Source organism: Eublepharis macularius, chromosome 4 (assembly GCF_028583425.1).
Source record: "Eublepharis macularius isolate TG4126 chromosome 4, MPM_Emac_v1.0, whole genome shotgun sequence".
NCBI classification, from domain to species: Eukaryota; Metazoa; Chordata; class Lepidosauria; order Squamata; family Eublepharidae; genus Eublepharis; species Eublepharis macularius.
In genome coordinates, this window is record NC_072793.1 from 100,160,776 (window position 1) to 100,184,205 (window position 23,430).

Below are 23,430 nucleotides of genomic sequence, written 5' to 3' on the forward strand. Positions count from 1 at the left end.
GCTCTGTAGTCAGAAGATTTCTGACTCAATCCCCAGATCTCCAATTTAAAAAATAAAGGAATCAGGTATAGCTGCTTTGTAAGATATCTGCTTGAGATGCTGGAGAGTCCTTGCTACTCAGAGCAGACAATACTTACTTTGATAGACTGATGGTCTAACTCAGTAGTCCTGTTCACATATTACAGAGCTCTGTGAACACACATACATTCTACATATACATGTATATATCTGTTTGTAAGAAAGAGTCAGCATGTAGTCACTTTACAAATGAAACCAGAGGCCAAGATCTGGATAAATGGGGGGGGGGGGTTAAATCACATGTTAAGCTATAAAAAAATCAAGCATACACTTTACACAAATTGCATGTGCATTTACTGTAACTTGCAAACAGGGTTAATATAAGGCTGCTTTATGTGTTCATGTAGCACCAGTCTGTGAACATATGCCATCCTTGCCTTTACCTTTGTTTGGAGGCTGCCAGTATAATTAAATTACTTATCAAATTTAAAGTAAGTTTGCACTAAATATTGAATTGGGACTGATATTTGGCAATCTGCATTGAGTATGCCTAATATCATCCATGACATCATGCATGATTTTTGTAAATCTCTTATTAATTGTATATATACGGATTACATTGTATTGAAAATGGAAAAGTATGTCTGCCTCCTATGCGAAGTAGACTTGTCCACCAACGCCGTGAATCCAGGCATTAGATTCAGAACAATTATCCCTGTCAACTACCTCACTAGTTCAAAAGAGGAGATATGAAAAATCTAAAAATAATTGTTCACTTATGCATTTTCCCCCTGTTCTTGATTCAGCTTGATTAGGAGTAATTGCAGAAAGGAAGCATGAATATTGCTCAGGAATTGCCAAATTGAAAACAAGTTAATGATAGGAGAGAGAATTTATGAGCATGCCAGAAATAAGATTTATAGTTCTAGTTAAGAAGCTGGCTACCAGATGTGTGTTTTTTCAATAACAAACCAAGGCCCATTCTGCATGGCACACTTTAAGCCAGCACTGCTGGGTGGGTATTCATGCCGATTGGTGCTGAATTGGCTTGGAGTCCCCACATTCTGCACTGCACACAGCCAGAGTGATATAGTCTCTGCAGATGTGTTGAAATGTGTCTGTTTGGAGTCTCCTTTTATGGGAGCTGCAGCCAACATGACTTTTGTTTTATTTCAGTACATGCATTGTAACATTGCAATGTTTGGAACCCTGTGCCATCCCCCTCCCTTTTCATGTATTTGCTGATAAAAATAAAGAGGGAGTGTGTGGAGAGCTGGGGAGGGAGCAGTTTCCACAGCCGTTTGAGAAACAACGCAGCCGTGTCAGGACCCTTCCCTTGCTTAAAAAAAACATAAAAATAAAGAGGGAGTGTGTGGAGAGCTGGGGAGGGAGGGAGTGGTTTCCACTAGGTGGCCAACTAATCAGCACTCTGGGAAAGAAAAAGGGTTGGGGCGGGGAGCAGTTAGCGACCATAATTTCTACACTCAAAAAAGACGCATCAAGGACGACTCAATAGCAGCTTTAAAAAAAGTCCCCTTATGTGCACATGGAAAAAAAGGGGAAAGCAAAGGAAAGGCTGGTTCTGCATCTCATGCCTCCTTTCCTTATGTGGAAATCTAAAGAAGAGCGAAGTAAAATGGAATCTGAATCACCTTAAACTGACCCTGTGGTATGGGCCCAAGTGTGGGGAATCAAAACTATTTCAAACAGGAATTGTTCTGTTCAAGGCCGACAAATTTTATGTTTCTAAAGCAGTGCCTCTTAATTTTAACTCTGCAGTACTAATGGTATTTAGTGAACCTAGTAATTTCACTGCTTTGAGATAATTAAAAGAAACTTCAATTTTATGTAAACTCAGCCTAACGGAAGTAATATTTTATTTGGTGATCAGATTCAAGAGTACTTTGCACATTATATTATCACTAATTATGTATTACACACTTTATCTACTAAAATTGTACAGTTTGAATAAGTACATAATTCAGATGGCAAGGAGTTATTGAAAATTGTAGCTGCCCTACTGCATCATTGAATACATGCTTTCAGAAGACATACAGCAGCTTCAGATGTTACAGTTTTAATGGTTAAATAACGTGAATGTTGAATATACCTGTTAATATTGTAATGTGTGAAACTGACCTGGCTTATCTTGTTAGGTGTCTCTGTATTGCTTTTTCTTTGACTGGAGCGGTTCACAGATTTGCAAATCTATGCAGTGACTCCCATTCCAGATAATATTGATGTGTTGCAAATGGACCGTGTTCCTGATCGTATAAAGAGCTTTTATCGAGTTAACAACATCAGAAAGTTCCGCTATGACAGGCCATTCCATAAAGGGCCAAAAGACAAAGAAAATGAATTTAAGGTTGGGATGCTTAGTAATATTCTGTTTATACTGGATGCATTTAATTTCCATGTTAGGTGCATGATAGTAAAAGTAGCCTTAGATGATAACTATCTAAAATATATTATAAAGTATCAGAAGGTAATACAAGCAAGTACTCATATGTAAAATGCCATAAAATTCAGATGAATTAGATCATACCATTCTGCTCAGCTGAATGCAGAGGCTTCTTCCTGCAAAAGAAGGCATTCTCTGGCAGAGAATCTTCCAGAGAAAGGTTCCTACTCTGCAGGTGGACTCCTGTCTCTCTGAAAGAAGTAGTAGGATCCAACACATTGAACTGATTTAATAGGACATTATAATTTATGCCTGTTTTCTCTTGTGCTACAGTAATTCACCCTCTCTCTTGTACGTATCCTAAAAGTGGGTTTTTAAAAAGTAGCTAATAAAATAGTCATATAAAAACTGTTTGAAAGCTTTTGAAAATTCTCTCCATCTTAAAAATATAACATTGATACAGATTGCATTGGGATTCAGATTTTTTTCTCCTATGTGTCAGATGCTTAAACCTTGAACTTTATAGGTAAAGTGTGCTGCAATTGAATAAATTATCAATTTGGTAATCTTACTTTCTCCAGATTGTCTCAGTTACCATTCTAAAATAGGTTAAGAATGTAAGAAGGCCATTCCATAAAGGGTCAAAGTACATGTAATCCAACATCCTGCTTCCAACACTGGGCAGCAGATTCTTTCCAGGAAGTCCCCACACAGACCAGTTAAGGTACCAGTTCTCTCCCTGTATGCCTCTTTAGCAACTAGATTCAGAGGTGTACTGCCCAACCTGGTTCCACTTAGGAAACATGATTAATAGCTGTTGGTAGCCTTTATCCCCATGAATTACTTTTCACACTATCCATAATTAAGTAAAGGAATTTGCTGCCAAAAGATGCAGTGCCTGCCTACCAGTTTAAATAGCTTTAAAACAGGACCAGATAACTGTATGCCTTTATAGCTCATCAGAACTCTAGATTATGCCAAATGACATAATAACTAATTGGAACTCTAGATTCAGAGGCACCATGTATCTCAGTAGCAATCCATTGGTGGAGCTAACAAACAGGGAGAGCAGTTGCCTGGATGCCTTGTTTGTGGAAGCACCTGTCTGGCCAGTGTTGGATACAGGATTACATGGATCCTTGGTGAAATCCAGCAGGGATTTTCTTATGCTTTTATGTTCCTTTAATGTGCATTTACTCCAGTTGTGTGGTTTATTAGAACTTGAGATACTGGAGTTTGCATCTGTATTTTCCATTGCAGAGCTTGTGGATTGAACGCACTACTCTAACCCTGACTCACAGTTTACCTGGGATCTCCCGGTGGTTTGAAGTTGAGAGGAGAGAACTGGTAACATGGATTATGCTTGTTGCTTAAGTAGTAAATAGATATCTACAGCAAAAGAGTGGGAAAGTTTTTAACTGTCCACAATGTATATAATTATATTAGCCTGTATCTTATGAACATCCCTGCTTTTCCTTCCCCTAGCATCTCCTGTGACCTCAATCCTGAAGGTCTATTGACTCAAAGTGAAATTACTCCCATGTACTCATGATTTTATAGGATCAAACTCAATATCATTAACATTCATTCAGATAGCATGCGTAATTAGAGGAGCAATGCGGAGTAATTAAAGAGAACCCACTAGTGGTAGCCTGCCACATTGTTATTTTTTTCTTGTCAGTTATCCATGCCCAATATAATTGCTGTTGTAACTACTAACCAAGGCTAATGTTTGGTAAAGTGAAGTGAAATGCTGTGCTACTAGTCTGTGTCACATGTCCCATGATACAATATTTACTCCAGTGCAAGGCTAGTTTTTTGTCCAAGTATGCCATAAAAAAGAGGGGTCAACTTACATTCACCTACAAGTTACAATTACATACAAGAAAATGTGTCTTGGTGTATAACTTTTGTAGTGGAAAATATGGTAGTTTCTCAAGAAACAGGAGTTAATAGAATGTAGATACTACAATAAGGCTCTCATTACATGATATGTAAAATGTTAGTCAGGTCAAGGGTTCCCCCAGCACAGCTTGTATTTCACATCAGCCTCCTGCAGGACTCACCTTAAAAACGGAGGTGGGGATCAACTCCAAAGCATGGCATAGCAGCAGGAGAAGCTTCAGCCCTCCCTCCCTTCTACCCCACATGGCTTTTGAGAGAAAAAATGGCCATGGGGGGTATTGTTTGTCTTCCTGCCAGTTCCACATGTCTGCCCAGGATGGTACTCTTTTACTTTGCAGGTTGAAGTAAGCCCCTTGGAAAATGCCATTCAAGTAGTGGAGAACAAAAACCAAGAATTAAGGACACTGATAAGCCAGTACCAACACAAACAAATGCATGGTAACATCAACCTACTCAGTATGTGCCTGAACGGAGTTATAGATGCAGCTGTGAACGGTGGCATAGCACGATATCAGGAGGTAAATAGAGACTCTTTATGATTTGCGATAACTCTTTCACAATACCAGTTTTCTAGTTGTACTGAATTTTTAAATTTTGAATAATGTAATAAATGTTGTGACATTTTCATAACAGGTATTGAATGATATTAAAATTGTTCCGATCAGAATGTATATTCAGTAGGGGTGTACACTTAGGGTTTCCAATTCGGGTTTTTAACCCGAATTGGGCTCGATTTGTATAGATTCGGGGTTCCTGAATTGGCCCCAGCATCGCTGAGCCAATTAGGGAATCCTGAAGCAAAGGTTTCTTTTTTTTTTTTGAAAAATTTTTATTGGGTTAAATCCATTATTTCCACATTTACATTCAATTTTCCCCAATTTTTTCATCTCTAACCCCCTCCCTTTCCCCCCCCTTTTTGTTGACTTCCAACAGCTTTCCAACCCTTTGTCCCCTTTCCCTTAATTTTATTAGCTTCCTCTATCTAAAACAAATATATATTCTCCATTATTCTAAGCAGTACATCCTTAACTATTTTTAACATTATATGCCCAAACTGTAAGCCTTTGTTTCTATCTTAGATAAACAATTTATCCCAATTTTTCAATTTCAGGTATTTCTATATATCATAAACCATATAGATCATACATTCGTTTATATCAAACAATTTGACTTATTCTCTATATATATTACTCATTCTATCTTTTTATAATAGTTCTATATATCTCTCCTCACGTAGTCAATCAATTTGACCCATCTATATCTTCAGACATTCAGTTTGGTACAAAACTTGTCAGAAAAAAAAGAAAATATTGTTAGTTAATCGCTCCTTATATTTAGTCCTTATAATTAATTATTTTCTCTATGTTCTGTTTGTTAACCTATATATATCTATATATATGTCAATCTATTAATCTGACTGCTTATTAATTCACATTTATCTCTTCTCCCCCCGGTAAAGTCTCCCCCCTCTACTTCAATACTTCAGTAGTTCTCAAACTGCCACAGTTTTCCTCCCACCTCCCATTTCTTCTCCAGGTATTGTTTCAGCTTCTCCCAGTCTGTGTTGAACTGCCCTGAGTCCAGATCTCTCAATTTTCTTGTCATCTTGTCCATTTCAGCCATATACAGCAATTTGTAAGTCCAATCTTCAATAGTTGGCACTTCTTGTACTTTCCATTTTTGCGCATACAAAAGTCTAGCTGCTGCTGTCATATAAAATATCAACGTCCTGTGTTGGGCTGGAATTCCCTCCATTCCCAAGTTCAGTAGCAGGAGTTCTGGGTTCTTATTAATTTGAAATTGTAAAATTTCACTCATTTCTCTTATTATTTCCCCCCAGTACTGCCTGGCTACCTCACACGACCACCACATATGATAGAGGGAGCCCTCATGCTTCTTACATTTCCAGCATTTATTAGAAGTATTCAAATTCCCTAGCGCAATCTTCTTTGGTGTCATGTACCAACGATAGATCATTTTATGAATGTTCTCTTTGATATTAATACATGTCGTTGTCTTCATTGTAGTTTTCCACAAGTATTCCCATGCCTCCATTGTTATTTCTTTATTAAAGTTTATAGCCCATTTCACCATTTGTGTTTTAACTATCTCATCCTCGGTATACCACTTCAACAGTACTTGGTATACCTTGGATATTCTTTTCTTATCTTCTTTAAGAAGGGTCTGCTCTAGTTCCGAATTCTCTATTCGTATACCTCCCTTTACAGAGTCCGAATTATATAAGTCTCTGATCTGTCTATACTGGAACCAATCGTAGTTAGGTGATAGTTCCTCTTGTGTCTTTATTCTAAGTTTGGATGCTTCAGTTTTAGTTATTTCTTTATACGTTAAACATTGTTGTTCATTATCAACAGCTCTCGGGTCTATCACCTCATATGGAACCACCCACAAAGGGGTTCCTTCTTGTAGATAAATTCTGTACTTCTTCCAGATTATGTATAGACTTCTCCGAACAAAGTGATGCAGGAACATCGAGTTGACCTTTACTTTGTCATGCCATAAATATGCGTGCCATCCAAATATTTTTTTATATCCCTCTAGGGCTAATAGTTTCTTGTTCTTTAATGTCATCCATTCTTTCAACCAAACTAGGCAGATTGCATCATGATAAAGTCTCAGATTGGGCAGTTGCATTCCGCCTCTTTCCTTTGCATCTTGTAAAACTTTCACTTTCACTCGAGGCTTCTTGCCTGCCCAAACAAAATCTGATATTTTCCTCTGCCATTTTTCAAATTGTTTGGAGTCTCTGATGATTGGTATTGTCTGTAGCAAAAACATTACTCTTGGTAACACATTCATCTTAACTGCTGCAATCCTACCCAACCATGACAAATTCAATCTATTCCATTTAATCAAGTCTCTCTCTATCTGAGTCCATAGTTTTTCATAATTGTTTTTGAATAGATCTATGTTCTTTGCAGTTAATTCGACTCCCAAATATTTCACTTTACTTGTTACTTCACAATCCGTTGTTTCCATTAACAATTGTTGTTTCTGCTTAGTCATATTTTTGCATAATATCTTTGACTTCTTTTTGTTAATGAAGAAACCTGCCAAGTCTCCAAACTCCTTGATCTTATCTATCACTCTTGGCATGTTCTCCAATGGGTCCTCTACAATTAACATTATGTCATCCGCAAATGCTCTGACCTTGTATGAATAGTCCTTTATTTTTATTCCACGAATTTCATCATCTTGACGTATTTGTATCATCAGAATCTCCAATACTAAAATGAACAACAATGGAGATAACGGGCAACCTTGTCTTGTTCCTTTACTTATCGTCAATTTCTTGGTCAATTCATCATTCACCACAATTGCTGCAGTCTGGTCTCTATAAATTTCCTTAATTGCTCTGATGAATCTTTCTCCCAATTGTAGCTTTTCCATAGTGGCAAACATAAAGTCCCAGTTTAAATTGTCAAACGCTTTTTCAGCGTCAACAAAGAAGAAACCAACCTCTTTGTCACAACGCTTGTCATAATATTCAATAGCATTGATCACTGTCCTTAAGTTGTCTCTTATTTGTCTGTCTGGCAAAAAGCCTGCTTGTTCCTCCTCTATGACTTCCGAGAGCCACCCCTTCAATCTCTCCGCCAATATCTTCGCAAAAATTTTGTAGTCATTGTTGAGTAGCGATATAGGTCTATAATTTTTCACATTAGTCAGGTCTTGGCCCTCTTTTGGGATCAATGATATATTCGCTTCACTCCAAGTTTCTGGAATCCTTTGATCCCTTAAAACCCCATTCATCACCTCTTTTAGGAATGGTGCCAGTTCATTAGCCATTGTCTTATAGAATTTAGCCGTAAGTCCATCTGGCCCTGGCGCCTTTCCTAAATTTGCAGATTGTATTGCCTTACTTATTTCCTCGTCAGTTACTTCACTATTCAACTTATTTCTCCAAGCTTCCGAGATTTCTGGAAGTTTGGTTTTCTCCAAATATGACGCTATTGATTCTTTGTTTACTTCTTTTTTATTATACAGCTTAGCGTAAAATTTATAAAAGGCTCTACTAATGGTAGCCTGCTCCAAATACGTTTTGTTATCTTCGCAAATTTTATTTATTATCTTCTTTTCCCTTTTCTTCTTCAATTGCCATGCCAGGTACTTCCCAGGTTTATTAGCACCCTCAAACGCTTTTTGATTCAGTCTTTTGAGATTCCACTCCAATTCTTTATTGCTCATTGCTGTTAGCTGTTCTTGAAGTATTTTAATTTCCTGGTATACCTTCTTTTTCCCTGGTCTCTTTTTTAGCTGTGTTTCTTTGGCTTTTATTTTCTCCTCAATCTCTTGTCTTTTCTCCTCTTTCTTCTTTCTTGCTCTACCATTTAAGTCCATTAGTATGCCCCTTACAACCGCCTTGTAAGCATCCCAAACTTTATTGGTTGGTACTTCTTTATTCACGTTGTATTGTATAAAAAACTTTGTCTCTCTTCTCAGTATTTCCATATTCTCTCTTTCCTGTAACAAGTCCTCATTTATTCTCCATGCTTTCCTTTTTCTCTTTTTTCCAAATTTCCACATAATTGGGTTGTGATCTGAGCCTACCATAGGCATTATTTCTACCTCCTTAGTCCATAATGCTAAGTCTTTTGAGGCCCAGATCATATCAATTCTTGATAATGTAGAATGCCTTGCAGAATAAAAAGTAAACTGTCTGCTTTTAGGATATTCTCTCCTCCATACATCTTCAAGAGTCTCTTGTTGAATCAACTCAAAAAAAAGCTTTGGTAATAGTCCTCTTTTCTTTTGTGCCGTTGTAGTCTTTTTGTCTAGTTCCAAGTCTGTCACTCCATTGAAGTCTCCAGCAAGAATTATCTGGTCGTATGCAAGATCGTCTAAATGCTTCCTTAAATCCTCAAAGAAGCTTTCTTTTGCACCGTTAGGTGCATAAAGTCCGACTACCAACACTCTCTTTAAATTCCAAATACATTCCACTGCTACAAATCTAGCTTCCACATCTCTCATAACAAATTTTGGCTGTAGCTCCTCTTTTATGTACAACACCACTCCTCTTTTTTTCTTGTTGGAGGCCGCTACATATTCTTTGCCCAATTTTCCAGATTTTAAATATTTTACATCCTGCTTTCTGATATGGGTCTCTTGCAAACAAACAATGTCACATTTTTGTTTTAGTAGCCAGTGAAAAGTATTTTTCCTCTTATTCGGTGAGTTTAGTCCATTTACATTCCAAGATAATACTTTACACTCCATACTCATGATCTTGTTGGTAAGTCTTTTTCATTGTCCTTAATAAATCGCTCCATCTCTCGCTCAGATCTGATGCGTTTTTTGGCCCCTCCAAACTCAAAGGACACTCCTTCCGGTAACTCCCATCTGTACCTGATTTTCATGTCCTTCAAAATCTGAATTAGCACTTTATATTTTTTCCGGTCCAGTAACACTGATCTGGGCAGTTCCTTCATTATAATAATCGTCTTGCCATCAATCTCCAATGGATCTTGAAACTGTTTTGTCACAATCCTCTCTTTCATATTTCGTGTTGTAAACTGCACAATCACATCTCTTGGTAGTTTCCTCTGGGTTGCTATTCTCGAATTCACACGGTATGCCACATCTAGGATAGCCACAACTTCCTCCTCCTCCTTCCCCAGGTACTCAGCCAACACCTCAGTCATCTGTTCTTGCGCTGACTTTCCTTCCACTTCTGGCAAGCCACGAAAACGTAGCTGCTTCTCCATATGTTTAGTTTCTGCAACTGACATTCTCCCCTTCACCAATCTCATCTCTGTTTGTTGCATGTCTGCTAAATTCTCCATCGCGTCTTCTACTGTTTTAACTCTCTGCTGCGTTCCTTGTAATTCACTTCGTATTGTTTCCATACCTTTTTTCACTTCTGACAGCTCCGATTTTACTGTCTGTGTAACCTCTTTAACCTCTTTTATCAGCTCCAATTTCGTGTCCTTAAGTTCTTTAATCATATCTAAAAGTTTTTTGTCCAGGTTTTTATCCAGGTTTTCTATTGCCGATTGCCACTCTTTTTTTGACATCGTGGGGCTTGCTTTAGCTCGCTCCCACGAATCCGCTCTCTTCCTTAACTCCGTGGCGTAAAATTTAACGTTTTTCTATTTTAAATGTCCCGGTCTTCTTATAGAAATTAAGTTTTAAAGAGTCCAAAATGTCGGGCGTCTTTTCTCTATGGTTTCTCTATGATTTTGTAATCCAAGATGGCCTACTTCCTCTTCCGCTGAAGCCGCGACCCTTCCCCTTTCAAAAATGGCGATTCCCTACTTCCTGCCCTCCAGCAAGGGCCGCTTCTCTCCAGCCACTCTATTGTTATTACGCACTTCCTGTCTCCCGTCTTCCCACAGCAGATCTCGCGATGGTGTCTTTTTCTCACAGCTCCAAAGCCACAGGTATTCAAAACAATAGTCCCATTTCTTTAATAACTTCTTTAAACTTAGTCTCTTTTTAAATTCGATTCCTGCCGAGTCTTCCCCTCCTTTTCACTAGTCTGTTGCAGTTTAAAAATCTACTTTTTTTCCTCTCTGTTTTTATCAATCTGTCCCGTCTCAGAAGATAATGATCTTTACCTTCTCTTCACTTTTCTCGGGTTGTAATCGCTGTTTCGATTTTAAGTTCTCCTCTCAGCTTCTTCCCCCAATCGATGCTTGGGTATGTAGGTCTTATGCCAGCCGAATTGGCCCCAAAACTGCCGCAGAGATTATAGCCGACCCGTCGCAAGGTGGGACCTCAAGGATCGGGGGGAGACTCGCTGTGTAGAGCCCCCCCTCGTCCGAGATCTAGCTCACCCTAGGGTCTTGAGCGTTCTTTGCCTGCTCCCCGCCTGAGAGCAGTCGGCCGCGGGCTATTTTCACCCCGCCGGCCGGTTAAAACGGCAGTCCGGTCAGCTCCGCAAGTGGAGCTGCGTTAGACCTCCATGGATCCCAAACAGGAAGTCCTGAAGCAAAGGTTTCTGAAGCATTTCGGAACACTTTGGGAAGCTTTGTGTAGAGCAGCAGCAGCACTTTTCTCACTGTTTGCAAACAGCAAGGTAAGTGCTGCTGCTTTCAAAACTCCCCATCCTCTTTTTTACCTGATGGGAGGGGGGAAGAGGGAGCTCCCTCTTCCTCCCTCCCATTGGATGAAAAAGACAGCCTGGAAGTTTTAAAAGCTCAAATCAGCTCTTTTCAGGGCTGCTTTGAGCTTTCAAAACTCCATGCAGGAGTTTTCACCCAATGAGAAGGGGAAAGAGGGAACTCCCTCTTTCCCCCTCCCATCGGATGAAAAAGCCTGCGGGAAGTGCTGTTTTAATCTTCGGTGTGCTTTGAATATTTACAGAGCTTATCAAAGCAGCTTAAATACCCGAACATGAAGTGGCTCGCCACTTCAGATTTAGGGTTGTTCCAGATTTTTTTCCTGCTTCAGGTAAACCCGAAGCAGGAAACCCAATTCTTTTTCGAGTGTACACCCCTAATATTCAGCTAAGCATTGCCATAACCATTTTATATATTTTGAGTAATTTCAGTATACTAATTAGGGTAATTAATGAGGTGTAAAGTAGTGCATTCCCAATCCTGTTAGTGAATTTCACAGAAAAAAACTGATCTTTGCATCTGTTTATAGAGCATAAAGCTACTAATGCCTTCCAAAAGCCCATTGCATATCCCATACTACAAGTCATTCCCTTTACTAATGCTAAATGTAAGCCTTAAAATACTTTTCAGAAGGAGGGGAGAATTATCTTTGACCTCATTAATATTCAGCACAGCCACAGCCCCAAAGGTATATCCACTCCACTATTTTCTGGGTCAGGAATTGGCTATATATTTCTTAAAAGAACATCTGTAAAATTATTATGCTATCCCACATTTCTGGGTCATGTATGCTCCACTGAGAATCCCAAGATACACACTCCCTTTTTTATATTATTATTTTTTTTAAGTTGCTCATTTCCCACATCGCTTATTTCCCACTGCTTTTTGTGGTATTCCAGTAAGAGAAATTAAGAAATATTTTTGATCAAATTTATTCTCTCTTGAATCTTCAAAAAGAGTGCCTTGCACTATTCAAGAATAATTCCTTTGTGTAAGGAGAAATTGTCTGTACCATTGGTCTGCAGCTACAGGGTTTGGATTGGTAGCTGAACCATGACTGTAAGGAGGTTCATACCAACTAGTAGAATCACCATCATTTTTTGTATGTTTGTTTTCTGTATAGGACTTCTTAAATACAAGAAGGAAAAAAGAGGAGAAAAATGGGGATGGACAAGAAAAAAATAGAACAGGAAAAATAGAGGAGAAGGAAAAGATGAGCATATTATGATTTTTTTTAAAAAAATCAATTTAAGAGCCACATTTGAGGTTAGGGCCAGAGGGTCTCTCTACACAAGACCTCTTACATGAGGATGCTCAAGTGAAGGCAGATGCAATGTTAGCCAGGAAGCCAAGTTTTAAAAGACAGATTGGAAGGCTCTGTCAGTTTCCCCTCTCTACAGAGCAGGCAAAGATCACTTTTCAGGGGTTTTATTTCGTCTTTGGCTCCCTAAAGGCTCTGTCAGTTTTACCTTCCCTTCTGAGAGGCAAAGATGAAATAACCCCTCTGAGAAGTGATCTTTGCCAGCTCTGTAGAGAGGGGGAAATTGACAGAGCCTTCAGATCTGTCTTTTAAAACTTGGCTTCATGGCTAACATTGCATCTCCCTTTACTTGAACATCCTCATGTAAGAGGTCTCAGGTAGAGAGATTCAGAGTTGGTACAGCATCTGCATGTGTGTTCTACAATACCTGGATGATGATTTCCAGTGTAGAAACAGAACTGCTGGACTCTTTTCTGTCTTACTTATGGTCCTTAAGAAACATTCAGCTCCCTTGTAAAATTTTTGTTTTTTCTCCCTCAGGCCTTTTTTGATAGAGACTATATCACCACTCACCCTGGAGATGCAGAAAAAATTGCACAACTGAAAGAGCTGATGCATGAACAGGTATTCTTGTGCTTTTAAAGATTTAAGAAAAACTGTTGTGATTAGATGTGATATCCCTAAGTAATATATTCAATATTTGAGAGTAAAGTAATTGGTCAGAGCCTTATTTAGTCATTTAGAAAGTGATTTTCTGATTTTTTTTCTACTACTAATCTTACACTAACCTAATTTATACTGCAATCCTATGCAGAGTTACTAACAGGCATTCTAAGCCTGTTGAAATCAATGGGCTTAGACTGAGTAACTGTATAGGATTGCACTGTTAGTCTAATGATGGTTCATCAGTAAATAGATTCCCATGAAGACTATGGAAGTATACTTTCATTGATTTTTCCCTCAGAAGAGTTTGAAAATGTGTCACAAGCACGGATTCAGTATCTAGAAACCCCAATTGTGTTAACAATGACTTTACATTATTACAAAAGTCTTATTTTCCTTAAAGATCAAGGCCGTTTCCACACGGCTTACCTGAACCTGGAACGCTGCGCAGCATGCCGAAAAAAATGCAGAAGATTGCATTTTCTCTCACAAGTTTTGCGCAATGTTGCGCAACATCGTGCAAAACTTGCGAGAGAAAATGCGATCTTCCGTGGTTTTTTTCGGCATGCTGTGCAGCGTTCCGGGTTCAGGTAAGCCATGTGGGAACAGCCCAAGATGGGTAGCCAAGTTAGTCTGCTCGTAGCAGTAGAAAAGAGAAAGTAGAAAAGATCAGACAACACCAGAGTGAATGCTTTGAGCAGGGCATTAGATACCAATCACGACTGGACCCTGGACAATTCCTGTCTCGGTCAAATTTTTGCTCAGTGGGGCGTACTAGAAGTGGATTTATTTGCCACAGCACACAACACTAAACACCCCTTGTTTTGTTCCAGGGCAGAAAGCAATCCTCTGTCTCTGGGGAATGCCTTCCAAATTACTTGGCCGGGCAAGCTGTTCTACCTCTTCATGCCCATTCCTATGATCCCCAGGGCATTCAGCAAAATTCAATCAGACAGTACAGATTGTATTTTAATAGCCTCCTTCTGGCCCAGGCAGATCTGATTCCTGTTGCTGAGTCCGTCAGAGCAGAGGTACATACGCCTCCCAATGACACAGGACATCCTGACTTGCGGGGAGCTATATCACCACAACCCCAGATCCCTGCATCTAACAGTGTGGCACATCCATGCAGGGACTTAGCACTGTCTTTAAAGGTACAAAGGGTATTGCTTAATACCAGGAGGCCTTCTACAAGGAGGTGAGGAGGTCATACAAAGCAAAATGAAAGCGTTTTTGGTTGTTGAGCTCAGTCTAGGAATTTGGCACCTATGAACTGCTCTCTGAATAGTATTATGGAATATCTCTGTAGTTTAAAATCCGAGGGCCTAGCTACTACATCTTTAAAGGTTCATCTGGCAGTCATTTCCACCTTCCACTCTCCAGTGGAGGGCAAAACAGTTTTCTTGCATCGCACTACAGGGCAGTTCCTTAAGGGGATGTATAATCTCCATCCCCCTGTATCAGCCCCAATCCCAGTGGTCACTGTGATTGGTTTTCTGTTCTGTTCTGTTCTGATTCTGTTCACTGCTGTTAATTGAATTAATGTTGTGCTCGCCTGTTGCTGTTGTGGGGAATGGAGAGTAAGTTGGATGATGGTGGACAATGGGAGGAGGGGTCAGGGATCCCAGTCCCATGTATGACGGTGGGAGCTGGTCTCAGATGAGAAGGGCATGGAGATATGGAATGGCTCGGTGCCCTTCTAACCTGCGTTCCATCTTGAGAAACGCTGGTGATGGAGCTAGGAAAAAGAACCTTCCTTCAACTGATGTTGTGCAATGCCAGGTCCATAAACAATAAGACCGCAACGCTGCAAGATCTCTTTGCGGTAAGTGATGTGGACCTGGTATGCGTGACCGAAACCTGGGTGAGGGAGAGTGAAACAGTTGCCCTGGGAGAACTGATCCCCCCAGGATATTCGGTCCTCCACCAGTCCCGAATAGGAGGTCGGGGGGGGGAGGGGTGGCAATCCTTGCCCAAGTGTCTTTCTCCTTCAGGCCGCTCCCCGCCCCTGAGATCTCTGGCACTGAATGTGTAGGCCTGGTGTGGGGTGCTGAGGAGAGTTTGGCTATCTGTCTGGTGTACCAACCGCCTAGCACACCAGCAGATACCTTGTCGCGCCTGCTAGAGGTGGTAACAGGGTGGGCCTTGGAGTACTCCAGACTGATGGTGCTAGGGGACTTCAACATCCATGTTGATGATGCTTCCTGTGTGCAGGTTGCGGACCTGGTGTCTTCCATGGCAGCACTGGGACTCTCCCAATTTGTATCAACCCCCTACACATCAAGCAGGCCACACACTAGATTTGATCTTTGATATGGGGTTAAACGTGGATCTGGAAGTGGTAGAACTGGTGCCATGGTCAGACCACTCGGTCCTGAGAGCTCGGCTGGGGATACCACCCCTCCCCCTCACAATGGCGGTGAGCTGATTTATGCTCGCCCGTGGAGACTTATGGACCCGATTGGGTTCCAGAATGCTTTGCAGGATCTAATGTTCCACGGCGGTTCATTAGATGAGCTGGTGGAGGAGTGGCAGTGCCGGCTCTCCGAAGCCATCGATGAAATCGCCCACCATCACCCTCTTTGCCCCCATGCAAGATGGGATCCCTGGTATACAGAGGAGCTCCGATGGAAGAAGCGGGAGCTAAGATGGCTTGAGCGAGTGTGGCAACGATCTCGGGACAAAGAGACAAGATCATCTTATAGGACATTTATGAAAGCCTATGAGGTGGTGGTGAAGGCTGTGAAGAGTTTTATGCAGCCTCCATCGCATCAGCTAGCTCACGCCCGGCAAAATTGTTTAATGTGATTCAGTCATTAGTCTCCTTGCTAGAGAGAGGCCGTCAAATTTTGAATTCGGATATTAGCTGTGAGACTTTCGGGAGCTTTTTTGCTGATAAAATTTGTCTCTCCGCCGTAACTTGCCAGCCACAGTTGATTCAGTGAATGAGCTAGAGACCTCTTGGCCATCTTCAGGGCCAATATTTGATCATTTCAGCCCACTCTTTGGGGGGGAGATTGACAGGACCCTGTGAACAGTTAGGCCCACCACAAGTCCCTTAGAACCATGCCCATCGTGGCTGGTAAAGGCCAGTGCCGAGGGGCTGCAGTCCTTGCTTGAGGACATTGTTAACCTATCCTTAGGCTCCGGGATTTTTCTTCGGCCATTAAAGGAAGCTGTGGTGAGGCCTTTTTTAAAGAAACCATCGCTGGACCCCACTGACCTGGTCAATTACCACCCAGTTTCAAACCTCCCATTTCTGGGAAAGGTGATTGAGCAAGCGGTGGTGGAACAGATGCAGGGCTTCCTGAAGGATGTCTCAGCCCTAGACCCCTTCCAGTCCGGGTTCCGCCCAGGACATGGGACGGAGACGTTGCTGGTTGCCCTCACAGACGATCTTCGTAGACATCTGGATCGAGGTGGCTTGACGCTGCTGCTATTATTGGATCTGTTGGCAGCATTCGATACAGTCGATTACGATCTTTTGACTCACCGCCTCGCCGATGTGGGGATACGAGGGACTGCCTTGCAGTGGCTTGTCTCTTTTCTCCATGATCGGGAACAGAGGGTGGCGCTTGGGGAGAAATTGTCATCCCGCCACCCTTTGGCGTGCAGGGTCCCACAGGGAGCAGTACTCTCCCCATTATTGTTTAACATCTATATGCGCCCCCTTGCCCAGTTGGTGCGAAGTTTCGGACTTGGGTGTCATCAATATGCAGATATGAAGGGCGTCCCGCTTTCTGATATCTTCAGCGCTGCTACATGGTCTTCTCTGGAGATGTTTGTGAAGCACTATGCCCTGGATGTTATGGAGAGAATAGAATCAGCAGTGGGGCAGGCAGTGCTCCATTCTTTGTTTCAATGAAGAACACTCCCAGCTCCAGGTAAAAAGCTTGAGAATCTCCCATGTGGGACTGCACAGAAGACGGACAATGAAAACAGATTTGCACTTATCATAACTGCTGTTCATTGACGTCTTCTGTGCAGGCACACATACCCTCCCTCCTACCCCGCTGAGTTCTTCAATACTTAACCTGTGGAACCGGCGGCTCAAGAGAACTGGAGGGTCGGGGGCGCCACCTCCCAGTGTCATTTCAGTGGGAAGTCTCGCTCATGCAGACTGGGAGGTGAGTGCCCCCTAGTGGACTTAGCTAGAAAAAAATGTCCAATCGGCAGGCCTGCACATGGGCAATCCCATTTATGCCTGCTCAGAAGACGTCAATGAACAGTAGTTACGGTAAGCGCAACTCTGTTTTCATCGAGTTCTTCTGTGCAGGAACACATACCCTCCCTCCTTCCCTGCTGTGAACACTCTGGTAGATCCAGTTGCAGCTTGCTACAGCTCAGGAAAATTGTGGGGGAGGGGTCATAGAATCATAGAATCATAGAGTTGGAAGGGGCCATACAGACCATCTAGTCCAACCCCGTGCCCAGTGCAGGATCAGCCTAAAGCATCTCTGACAAGTATTCATCCAGCCTCTTCTTGAAAACTGCCAGTGAAGGGGAGCTCACCACCTCCCTAGGCAGCTGATTCTACTTTTGAACTACTCTGACCGTGAAAAAGTTTTTCCTAATATCCAGCCGGTACCTTTGTTCATGTAGTTTTAGCCCATTGCTTCGTGTCCTACCCTCTGCTGCCAACTGGAACAGCTCTTTGCCCTCCTCCAAATGACAGCCTTTCAAATATTTAAAGAGAGCAATCATGTCCCCCCTCAACCTCCTCTTCTCCAAACTAAACATTCCCAAGGCCCTCAGCCTTTCCTCGTAGGGCTCAGTCTCCAGACCCCTGATCATTCTTGTCACTCTCCTCTGCACCCTCTCGATTTTGTCCACATCCTTTTTGAAGTGAGGCCTCCAGAACTGCACACAATACTCCAGGTGTGGCCTGACCAAGGCAGTATAGAGAGGGGCTATGACCTCCTGCGATTTCGATGCTATGGCCCCTTTGATACAACCCAAGATTGAATTAGCCTTTTTTGCCACCGCATCACACTGACTGCTCAATAATGCAAGGCATCCAGATCATTGATAAAAATATTGAAAAATACCGGGCCCAAAACTGAGCCCTGCGGCACCCCACTGGACACCTCCCTCCAATCTGATGAAACGCCGTTGACCACCACTCTTTGAGTGCGGTCCTCCAACCAGTTCCCTAGCCACCGAACTGTCCTATAGTCTACTCCGCGGTCTTCCAGTTTGCCCATCAGAATGTCATGGGGGACCTTATCAAAAGCTTTACTGAAATCCAGATAAATCACGTCAACAGAGTTCCCCCGATCCAGTAAGCTGGTCACTCGATCAAAGAAGGAAACCAGGTTGGTCTGGCAAGATCTGTTAGGAACAAAACCATGCTGACTTCCCCGGATCACTGAGTGGTCCTTCAGATGCTTACAGATTGATCCCTTTAAAATCTGTTCTAATATCTTCCCAGCAACAGAAGTCAGACTGACCAGCCTGTAGTTTCTCGGGTCATCCTTCCTCCCTTTCTTAAAGATTGGGTTAACATTCGCTCTTCTCCAATCTTGTGGCACATCCCCAGTCCTCCAGGAGGCCTTGAAGATGATGGACAGGGGTTCTGCAAGTTCTCTGGAAAGTTCTTTCAGCACTCTTGGCTGCACCCCATCCGGCCCAGGGGCTTTGTATTCATCCAGTGCAGCCAGATGCCTCTCCACTACCTCTCTGTCAATGTCAATTAGCCACTCAGGTGTCCTGCCACATTTCCTACTATCTCTAGATGTGCCTGAGTTCTTCAGGGAGAAAACAGAGGCAAAAAAGTCATTAAGCAAGTCTGCTTTTTCTCTGTCCTGCATCAGAGTTTCTCCATCTACTCCCAACAGCGGTCCAATCGCCTCTTTTACCTTGTGTTTGCTTCTTACATATCTGTAGAAGTTTTTCTTATTGTAGCAAGCCCTCCTGGCCAGACCCAGCTCGTACTGAGCTTTGGCCTCTCTGATGGCACTATCATGTGCCCATTTTGGTGGGAAAGTGAGTCTCTTCGTGATTGTGGAGAAGTGGCCCCTAAAGGAGTGTTTTAAAGGCTTTAAAGAGTCTTCCGAGCAGCTGGCCTATGTGCATGTGCAGTCTCATGTATGCCTGCACAGAAGAACTCCATGAACAATAGTTACAGGTGTGTACAACCCTGTTTGTTCTGTTATTACTTTCTTTGGGCTTGTCTTGTAGCAAGCTGTCCCTGGGTGTCATTCTGGCCTTTCCAATAATCTTTTTCACTATGTCAGAGGGATACTGTAATTGAAAAAATGTCATTTGCAGATCCTTTAAGTGACTATCTCTGTCTGAGAGGTTTGAGCAGATGCAACTATAGCATAGGGCTTGGCTATACACAATGGATTGCTTGATGTGGCTGGGGTGGTGGCCCACCTATTCAAAAAAGCCAGTCTTCCTTTTTTCCCTAAAATTCTAAGATTGGTCTATTATACAAAGGAAGTTAATTTTTTCATAAACACATATTCATACTATAATACTACTAGGTAAAATATCTAATAAGATGTTTTTATGATTCAGCACTAGGCGAAACTTTAAACGCCCATGGAGGGTTCAGGCAAGGGAAATGCAAAGAAAACTTCCATCTGGATGCCCTGTTGCCAGTGCTAATGCCCCTGCATTCTCAACAACAGTGAGAACCACATGGAGAACAGTCTCCATGTTGAATGAGGCTTGGAAACAAGGAATTGGATTAAACAGAACCCTGGTCTGATCTAGCAAGAGAGTTCTTAGGTTGCTAAGATTATTTGTCCCATACCATCAGCCTGTGTCCTCTTCCCAGTTGTTTGTTGATGAAATCTGAAATCTAGATTTAGCAATCATGAATAGTCTGACAAATGGAGCTACAAATGTTTAGAAACACTTCTTCTTCAGTGAGAGAAGTACACAACACATAATTATGCAAAATCTTAGGCTGAATGTATATGTTCTGATTTTCTTTTTTAAATAGGTACATATCCTGGGAGTAGGTTTGGCAGTACATGAGAAGTTTGTACATCCAGAGATGCGCCCCCTACATAAGAAACTAATTGACCAGTTCCAGATGATGCGATCCAGTTTGTATCATGTAAGTTGATAATCGTAGTGTTTTTAAAAAGATAGTAGTATTTTGAAATATTTAGCTATGCCATAAAATAGCAGTTGGGAAATTCCTTGAGATTTGGGTTTTGGGGAGGGGAGGGAAATCACTGGGGTATAATGCCATAGACTCTACCCTTCAAACCAGCCATTTTCTCCAGGGTAAACTGGTCTCTGTAGCCTGGAGAGCAGTTGCAATAATAACTGCACTTAATTCCAGGAGATCTGCAGCTACCACCTGGACATTGGCAAAAGTATTGTTCGGCTTTTTAGATCTGTCTTGTCAATTCATGGCTCCAATTTCTGGATCCATGTTGAGAATTAGATATATTGATGATGATAGTAAAATTCTATTATGACTTTTGCTGTGCAATCTTATGCAGAACTAGCAACAAAGCCCATTGTGTGAAAAAATGCAACAGGCTCCAAAAAATTGTTGTTGGTCATTTTTTTTTATTTTTCATGAATGGTGAAAGATTTTGTTCTTCTGCTGTTAACTGCCTTTTTGGACATGGCATTGTTTATAGAAACTGTCTCTCTCACTTATGAACATGTATGTTGACAGCAAGAGAGAAGAAAAAAAGCAGTGGGTGGGAAGGATCCCTAAGAAGGTCTACTTGGACGTAAGGCCTGTGCTATTCAGTAGAACTTACTCTGAGGAAACTGCCTTCAGGATTGCAGTCTGGCTTCTTTAGGAAGAATAAGCTCCACAGGATCCAGCAAGGACCCCTCCCAGTCAAGTGTGGACAGGCATCCAGCACCACTGGGGCTTCCGCCTTCTCCTCAGGAACCCTCAGGGGAAGTGCAGGGAGGCGTGCTTAGGCCGTCGATTCAGTAGCCCCCTCCCAGCAATGTGCCTGCACAAAGATTAATTTATATTTTGCTCTTCTTCTCCTCAGCACCCTCCTGCTCTGGCCTGGGCCATTGCGAAGTGCCTGCTTGCTGCCACAAAGGGACTCAGTGAATCGACAGCCTGAGCACCCCTCCCATCAGCAAATGAGCACTTCGCAGCGGCCTGGAGGCTGTCGATTTGGTGGTCCCCCCTCCCAGTGGTAAGCAGGTGCTTCGCAGTGGCCTCAAGGGCAGAGTCATCGGCAATGCACCTGCATGTGGATAAAAGGTGATTCGTCACCAATATGGTTTGCCTTTTATATAGTAGGATTACTCCAATCTAAGTCCATTGTTTTCAGTGGGCTTTGATTGAATTAACTCTAAATAGAGAATTAACCACTAGAGAATTAATAGAAACACATAGGAATCATGCATACTTGATCTGCCACCACAGAGGAGACACACTCTTTTTAATGGCATTTTGCAAATGCTCTCATGTGGAATATCTTGCTCCATAAACTAAAGCAATGTCTAGGTTTTTAGTTTTTTTACAAGCACAACCATTTTCTCCTCCTTGACAGGAATTGCCTGCTTTGGATAAATTGAGTCCAGCCTGTACTCCACGTAGCAATATGCTTGTATCACATAGTCCAATGAGTCCAGAGAGCATCAAACTGGTACATCGTCATAGGTATTTATTTTTAATAATTTCTATATACAGAAGATTTTTATATAGCAGTATTTCTAGAATAAAGTCTAGAATGAAATAATAGCTGCATAGCTGCTGTGTACAGATAGACTAAGAGTTATAATGAATTCCATTCTTCTTCATTAATTGGGGTTATTTTGGGGAGGAAAGAATATTTGTATGAGGATAATTATTTAATGGTTGTTTTTGCTGAATTATTAAGAACAATATGTTGGATTATCTACTATAATGAATGGAGCAATTAGGACCAGTAGAAACCTATCCATTTACCTCTTGCACAAGTTGAGGAGGATTATGTAAGAGACAGGGACAGACATCTCTGCCAAATCACTGCAGCCTTCCCCCATGCCACATACTGTTTTATTCCTAAGATTCCCCCATCTCCAGGAGCAGTTGGGGAATTAGGCTGCTTCAATAGGAATGGGGAGGAAGCAAAACTCACTTCTGCAAATTTGCTCCATTTGTGATAGCATGGGAACAAAGCAATGAATGTGTATTAACTTCTGAAAACTTCCATCTTCCTAATAATTTATAAATTAGCTTGAAGTCTATATAGGTAATGGTTGAAGTCTTTGTGGTTGACTTAATTATACTTTATTGTTGTTACATTATTAATATGCCTTTGTATATATGTTTTCATTTTGTGGTTGCAAAACCAGTTATTAGTTGAAAATTATTATTTTTTATTATTGAAGCTATTTCATATTTATTGTCCTTCCCTCTATGGGGAATAGTTAAGAGTTCATTGTCATGTCTTCTGTGCAGTCCCACATGGGAACTGCACATTCACAGACTAGCTGCAAACGTTCTAAAGCTCCTAAAGACACAAGATGCTTGCCTAGTCTTTTTGCCCTCTTTTCCCCCAGGCGCAGTTATAAAAGGTGGGTCAAGTAGCTCCCTCCCTCAGTTCTTCTTTTGCCTCCACTTAAGAAGGATGTGTTTTCTTTCAACTCCTCAGTTCCAACCACAGCAGATGCGAAATTGGGTCTTCAATTCCAGGGCACCAAAAGCCTTATTCAAGCAAAGATGACCCAATTGGTTGGGCATGACAAATTTCTTCTTTGTCTGGGTGAGGGCCATGACAACTTAACAGTGTGTGGTCTGTGAAAAATTTCTGTCCAAAGCGCACCATGAAAAGGCATCATGACTTAAAGCAGCTCTTTAAGAGTTAGCCCTGAAGGACACTACCGACTTCGATGCTAAAGCTACAGATAAAGGACCTCTGTACCCAGAATGGGCCTCCTCTGTTCTTCCAGCATGCTTGGTATTTATCACCTCCCAGGATCAGTCAGTCCCAGTTGACCTTTTGTCGTTTCCATCTTGGTGCCAGTCAGAGCCACCTAAAAAAAGCTAAGCTCAAAGCATGCTGATAAAACATAGGCTTCTAAGTCGCAAAAGAGGAAAAAACCCTCTTCTTCAGCTCCAAATGCTTTGATTGCATTAAATCCGCTCAGGGTTCCAAGAACTCCAGTTTCAATCC

The 23,430-nt window shown here is 41.7% G+C and overlaps 1 protein-coding gene across 1 annotated transcript in view; it reads left to right on the forward strand.

Moving 5' to 3' along the window:
• Nucleotides 1–23,430, forward strand: part of DOCK3 (dedicator of cytokinesis 3) — a 566,279-nt gene that overhangs the window by 461,090 nt on the left and 81,759 nt on the right. The window contains exons 44-49 of the mRNA XM_054976377.1: nt 2,217–2,383; nt 3,680–3,766; nt 4,663–4,842; nt 13,208–13,291; nt 20,283–20,399; nt 21,823–21,932. Coding sequence (XP_054832352.1) covers nt 2,217–2,383; nt 3,680–3,766; nt 4,663–4,842; nt 13,208–13,291; nt 20,283–20,399; nt 21,823–21,932 — 745 coding nt within the window. The remainder of the gene's footprint in view (nt 1–2,216; nt 2,384–3,679; nt 3,767–4,662; nt 4,843–13,207; nt 13,292–20,282; nt 20,400–21,822; nt 21,933–23,430) is intronic.